Raw genomic sequence first — 7,500 nt, 5'->3', positions numbered from 1 at the left:
AAGTGAAACACTGCCTAAATGCTGAGGAATATTCACAGCTATCAGCCCGCGCTGGTGCCCCATGGCACTCAGAATTCCTCATCCAGAACTCTAGAATCAGGTTTCCTTTTTAGGGCATGAGAATGTATTACGTAAATTGGGAAGAACTCTCGACAAAGGCAAGAGGGCGGAGCAAATCATGACGAATGACGTTTGTCTGAACCAATCGCATTCACGGGCGCGCCAGCACTTGCTGTTTGATTGGCAGATGGAGAATACACGTCATCCGGCAGGTTTAGGTGGAGTGTAAGACGCGAATCGATTCTTTCGAACAGTTCATTCAACGAGCCGGTTCAAAGAAATGGTTCTTTTACGTCATCACGGGTTTTTAAATATCTGACTGTGTATGTGTAGCCAAACAGAATTCCATGACAAAAATGGTAACATTTGTGATTAATAGCAAGTATCCAACTAATAGCCTAATCAATTGGTCCAGCTAGAATATTAGAATAAATACGTATGCATATATTAGTATCTTATGAATAATACTTAGGCCTATTCATAGTAAACCTAATACTTTAACTATTAAGCTTTTGCAATAGCCTATTGTAAATTCAAATCTAATTCTAACTCTATATTATTAATTCCTAACGACATTAAAATAGTTATTGGATTATATATTAGTAATTAAAATAAATATTGTTAACAAAAACAAATGTTAGTTGAATTTAAAGCAATACATTTCAAACAGATCATCATGTTCAGTAAGTTGTTGAGTCGTGAAGCGCGATGCGCGAAAGACTCGATTCGCGATCTGGAAAGATTCGACTCCAATGAACGATTCATTCTAGACGAAGCAGCGCTTCCACGATAGTTAGTCAGTTGCATGAAGGGGAGTCAGTGTGTTCAGGAGTGGGATTGTCTCGGCGTTCGGATACGGATAGGGGAGTTTGGATACACACTTTGAAAGAGAGTTTGCTGTCTCTTAAGCTATCACCATGCCGGTTTTTCACACGAAGACGATAGAGAGTATCCTGGAGCCGGTGGCCCAGCAGATCTCTCATCTGGTCATCATGCATGAGGAGGGAGAGGTGGACGGGAAAGCCATCCCGGATCTCACCGCTCCTGTGGCCGCAGTGCAGGCAGCTGTCAGCAACCTGGTCCGGGTAAGAGCTCCAGTCTTTCACAGTCAGTCAGAAGCATGCACATCTAACAGATAGATGGATATAAAGTATCGTTGTTCGGTGTTCAATGTATCCACGAAAGTTTCCTGAAGTTCTCTGGCTTTGATCCAAACCGAGTTCCGCCTTTTCCTCTTGGATTTCGCCCTGCCCACTGAAACACTAACCATGCCATCAGTGCATCTGATATATGACCGATCTCAACTGTCAGAAGGAATTAAACTAGTCATTTAGCTGATGATTTATGTAGTGCACTTATTACACGAGGTGAGTGTGTTGCTCAAGGACACAATGAATGAATGAGCGGTGAAGGGTCACGAATCATCTCAAACCACAGGCTTTCGTTTTGCAGCAAAGGTCTTTCATTTCATGTGATGTGCAGAGCATTCATTTGATCTAATCTTCTCGAGTAACCTCAGATAACCTACAGCTGTTCATAGGTGGCTTGTGCATTAAACCACACGATTCTTCACCTTCTGTGGTGCAACCACTGCAAAAAGGAGAATGAAAAAAGGTTCAGAGTCAATATTTTACTCTTAGAATACTTATTTTTTTTGCCTTGGCAAATGTTTTTCAAATCGTATAACTGTAAAAAACTATTACAACATATGTTTCTACATGGACATGCTGTAATCCGGTGATTGTCTGTGTTGAACAATTTTAAGGTTCAACTTATTTTAGCTAAGTTAGTTTGCTGCAATTTAAGTTGAAATGACTTAAACATCCAAGTTTGGTTGTACTTAAAAAAGTTAAGGCAGCAACTTTTTTTTAATTTTTTTTACAGTAAGACATTTTGTCTATTTAGGTCAAATCGAACCAATTAATTTAATAAAGCCTGTAAATTTACAAAAGTAAGTGAAAAAGAAAGTATCTGTAAACAATACACAAGATATCATAACAAAATAAACACTGCGAGAATACATCTGAAATACATTTGTTAGATTATACATTCTTCATGCTTACAATGAATCTACAGGGTGGGCCATTTATATGGATACACCGTAATAACATGGGAATGGTTGGTGATATTAAAGTCCTGTTTGTGGCACATTAGTATATATTAGTACACACCACCCATCTTGAGGAGTTTGCCCCTTCACATATACTAATGTGCCACAAACAGGACTTTAATATCACCAACCATTCCCATGTTATTACGGTGTATCCATATAAATGGCCCACCCTGTACATTCTTATATATAGACTATATATATCAGAATATATAATATGTATATAAGAATATATATATTTGACCCTGTTCTCATCATCACATCACAACAGAGCGATCTCCTGTTGTTTCTGTCCGACATAACCCGAGGAGAGGAGAGATCTGTCATGGAGAGATACGGCTTCTATCAGCTGTCTGACAGCTTGTGTGGTTTTCCTAAAACGGAAACAAAACCTTCAGTTGTAAATTCAGGAACAACCCGCTGCTCTTCAGTTATTCTTAGCAGTTGTCCAGGGTTAACTTTAGACTCTTGAAATAACATGGAAGGTGGTTTTTGTTCCTCCAAATTTGACTGAAGTCTGTATCACAATCACTTATGCTTAATATATCTAATCAATCTGAGAAACTCGGGTTAGATTATGACTTGAGCTCAGAATAAGCTTGATTTTAGGTGTGTGTGAATGTGACCCCACCCAGTCAAACGCTTCCTGTGTGTGTGTGTGCTGCTGCTTTAGAGGATGTTATTCTCTCAAATATCTTTGCGGTTTCTAATGTTCATCGTGTTCATCTGAGATTTTCTGAGCGCTTTACAGTAATGAGAGGCTCAATTTAGCTCAATATTACAGCTTTATTCCTCCGTGCATGGAGGAACAGTTCCTGTCGTCTTTCTTCTTGTGTATTTCTCATTTTTCCTTCCTCTTTATTCTTCTTCCTCCTATATTTCTTCATGTGAAATTTCATGCGTTAGTGGTGTTTTCTGAATCAGATTCTCTAAACTTAGCGTAGGTTTGGGGGTGTGTGCATGCAGTCTTCGTGACTGTGTGTTTGTGGTTTATTGTGTTGTTATCGCTGGACTTTTACACTTCCTACGTTTTGCAGGGACAGTCTGAAGTTATTTCCTGCTCATTCTGAGATGGCATATCAGAGCTCAGAGCGCTAAATAGAAATTGTTTTGATCCTGAATGAACTTTAGTAAATTATTCATCATGTCTCTCTCCAGTTGAGACCACAGAGACTCTTCAGACTTGCTGATTCATGTCATTTTGTCCTGCGTTTTCTTTGAAATGACAACATATGAAAAACAGCATGATGCTGGGTGATTGGGTCTAATTAAATGGAAATAAAACTGTCATTAAATATGTATATATTTATAAATAAATAAATAATAATAAAAAAAAAAAAAAAAAAAATATATATATATATATATATATATTAAAAATTAATAAAAAAATAAGGACAGTATACATTTATAAATTAAAATTTGTTTAAAAATAAACATTAATTATATTATTAAAAATGAAAAATATGAATTATTTTAACATTTTTAAATATAAAATTTATTTTAAAATTATATTTACAAATATTTAATTATAAATTCTTTCTCTTGCTTTGTCTGCTATCTTAGATGGATTTTTTTCACTCAAATTGTAAAAAACTAAATGATCAGTAAGTCATGTTTTACATTAATTTAGTTTAGCTCATCAAAACAAGTTGAGCAACTTTAAGTTACACAAGATTTAACTCGCTTTAAGGCAGTTTAATTTGATTTAAATCGAAATTACATTTTGATTATACTTAAAAATGTAAGGCGGAAACCGAACGTAAGTTTTTAAGTAGAAATAGGTGGACCTTTTTTTTACAGTGTGTAGATGTGTTTAATCTTTTTACCTTGAAGTCAGAAGTCAGTGAGTTTAGGATGCCTGGAAATTGTGCTTTCTTGTCCACTCATATTTTGTGGTCAGTGTTGGGAATGTGAGGAGTGTGTCTGTGTCTTATTCAGGATTTCTGTCTTGATTTGTTAGAGGCGGAGGGTCAGATGAGGTGAACATTTCTCAAGACCACACATATGAAAACCTCCCATCACTACAAGAGAAGCGTTTGTTATCAGAACTGAGAGAAATCCAGCTTTATTAGGCAATGCTTCTGCTGCGGACGGTCATGAACTCCTTTGCTTCTTATTTTAGGAGATTTCTTTTAGATGAAAGAATTTGCATCCAGGCACCAGAGGAGATGGGAGTTGTATTTATTTCCTTTCCTTTTGCACTTGTTCCAGCCTTAAAAACAATATCTTCCAGATGAAAGATCAGACGTTTAATCTCATTGCAGATTTGCTTTCTAGGAAGTTGCTTTAGACGGAAATATGATCGTTCACAGTATCAGCATCACATCTTCTACAGCTCTTTATATTTAAACATATGCTCAGAAAATGATCAAAGCCAGACACCACAGGTGAAAAATGTAACTAATTGATATCACAATACTTCCCCAGTTGATTGATTAGATTAAGAATTGCATTAATTACATGACTGAATCACAAGTTTTCTGAAATGTATAAATGTAATGATTTAATATGCACTCTTTTGCATACATTTCCAGAACAAAAATGAGAACTTTTTGACCGATTGATCAGTTTTTGCAGATTAATCGGCACCGATAACCGATTGCTGGAACAATCTTATTGGCGAAAATCCATTTCGATCATTTTTTTCGTGTTGCGTCCAGTGTTGGAGTGGCTGAGAAGCGTCCGCTGACATTGTTTTGACGCGGGACACTTTCAAATAACTTATACAACTAAACAGTATCTATACAGTACACTTTGTTTTCATATCATTATAAAGTAGTGAATTTGTTGACGATGTGGAGAACAGCGGTATGTAGAACCTCAAACGGTTAAAACAATGTGACAAAAACACATGCAAGTCCGACCCAAATGTTTAATGTCATGATTGTTACCATCTATTTATATCCAGCTGGTCAGTTTTATGCATTGGTTTGCAAGCAAAGTTGCATATTTAAAGGGGTGGTATAATGACCTTTTCACAAAATGTAAAATAAGTCTCTGATGTCCCCAGAGTGTGTGTGTGAAGTTTTAGCTCAAAATACCCCACAGATATTTGTATATAGCATGTTAAAATTGTACATTTTTGAGGGTGAGCAAAAACACACCGTTTTTGTGTCTGTTCCTTTAAATGCAAATGAGCTGCTGCTCCTGGCACAGGGGGCGGAGCTTCAACAGCTTGCATTCACACACACATGCACTGAAAATTTCAAAAACTTTCAGCCTTTTATGTTCAAACCGGAGTCAGACAATAATGGAGAGACTCAAGAAGTGACAACACGTAGAAGCAACAGGACATTTCTGAATGGTTAGTTGATGAATTTTTGTATCTTATGTGTAGTTATCTTCTAGTCATTGATTAGCATATTCTGTTTTGACAATCTATGAATCATGTTCAGGGGGCGGGGTTTATGTAAATTCTAGGGTTTGTGATGTCACTAACCCGGGAGGAATGTGGTGTAGTCTCTACCAGCCGTTTGTTGTAGTCCTTAAAAAGTGATTTCTTTAAAAGCAAATATCTCCCTTTGCTTTGAACTTTGAGTGTTGTAACTTTGCAGATGTTGTTTATGATCAAACAGCAACATTACACACTAACTAAAGTTAGAAAAGTGAAATCATAATCAACCACCCCTTTAGAGCTATAAATGCCATGTTTTTAGGAATAACTTGTATAAAATCAGCCAGGCAAATGATATAAGAACAAACCCATCAGTAAAAACCTTCAATATATATATATATATGGGAATAAAACTGTAAAGTTTGCTGTATGCAAGTGCTGCTGGTATGTAGTGTCATTGAAATCTACAGATAATAGTGCAATACAAATAAACACTTCAACGTTTTCTTTCCACTAGTCTGAAACAACACGTTATGAAAAGCCATTCAGCCTCCAAATAATCTCCAAACTGACCAGTGCATGAAAAACAATGGGTTTGCCTTCAACAGTAGATGCATTCATGTGAGATAGACTCTTACTTTTCTAAGAGATCATGAGTTTCGAAGTAATCTACAGTTTCAAGACGTCCAAAAGTAAGTGATCACTGAATGGTCCAAATGAGGAACTCTGCACCATTATGAATAGATCTGGGAAATCTTTACTCTCCGAGGAAGTCTTCAGATCTTCTCCTCAAGCTGATGTCAGGAGGGGGATGGTGCGTTCCAGATGAGGGAACTCGGCACGTCCGGAAGCTTTGGCTTTGTCTCAGGATTATAATGTCTCAACAGATGTTCTGGTAAGAAGGAGAAAAGAATGTTTTTCTTCACTGATCCATTCCTCAGTAAGGACTGTGAGGAGTGTGTGTGAGGTAACTGTTGTTTGCGTGTCCCGGACCGGAGAGATATTTCTCAGTGCTCACAGAAGGGAACGTTTATCATCGGCCAAAGCAGTTTAATTACACGCTGAGATAATGTGTTCCTAAATAACCCTTCAGGAGAAACGGCAGCCTTGGAAACTCAGTGTCCGCAGAGCTTCATTCATGCACTACAGTTTTATATCAATCACATGGAGTGTTGTTGGGTTGTGTGTGTGTGTGCCAGATATATAATAGTTTTTGGAGACGGAAAGTAATTAGTTAGTGAGGATTTGGCTGTGGTTTATGAGGTTAATTAAAAGGGTTTATAAACCCTGTAGAGATTGAAATGGCTGGATTGATTGTCAACTCAACCAGAGGCTAAAAAAAAATATTTTATTTTTTCTGGTGAAAGAAATGCATAAATAAAGATGAAAACCAAAACGAAAGACCCTGATTTCATCACTATTTATGTCTGTCTTTCTTCTGCAAAAATATTAACAAAATAAAAAAGCTTCCGTTATTTGGTTGATTTGACATTGAATGACTCTAATGTGTCTTCATTGCACAATGTCATAGAGCGCAACCGCCGGGTTCAAGAGGTCAAAAACACATTCATTTGCCCCATAAAGTAAGTGGCTTAACTATAGCTTTTAAAACTTTTAAGACAGACGATATATGATTCTGTAGAAGACACAAGTCAGTATGATTTTAACTTCATTATCCACAATGAAGTGTTTATTAAAAGTGTTTATAATCCTGTAGAAGTTGATGTTCTCATAAGATGAAGCATCTACTCCCATGATGCATTGCAAATGACGTAATTGAGTCTCCTTACACTCTTATAATACAAGCATATATATTTATTTTGTAGAAAAAAAACGTAAAATATATTATTTTATAATCACAAATAAAGTATGCGTCAGTAGTGTTTATTGCACCATACATTATATTAGATTACATCTTTGGCAGCCTTCATGGGATGCATAGTTTATTCCCTCTTAAAGAAATTTAAATACACTTTTCATTTTTGTTTTATGATTT

At 36.4% G+C, this 7,500-nt stretch overlaps 1 protein-coding gene across 1 annotated transcript in view; it reads left to right on the top strand.

Annotated features, from left to right (window-relative positions):
* The first annotated feature begins 847 nt into the window (after positions 1–847).
* Positions 848–7,500, top strand: part of vclb (vinculin b) — a 38,610-nt gene continuing 31,957 nt past the window's right edge. Inside the window, exon 1 of the mRNA XM_084134699.1 lies at positions 848–1,145. Within this exon, the coding sequence (XP_083990825.1) occupies positions 978–1,145 (168 nt within the window). The 5' untranslated portion in view covers positions 848–977. The remainder of the gene's footprint in view (positions 1,146–7,500) is intronic.

The sequence above is a fragment of the Abramis brama genome (genome assembly GCF_963993115.1).
Source record: "Abramis brama genome assembly, chromosome: 14".
Lineage (NCBI taxonomy): Eukaryota > Metazoa > Chordata > Actinopteri > Cypriniformes > Leuciscidae > Abramis > Abramis brama.
This window is presented reverse-complemented; position numbering and strand designations above follow the sequence as displayed.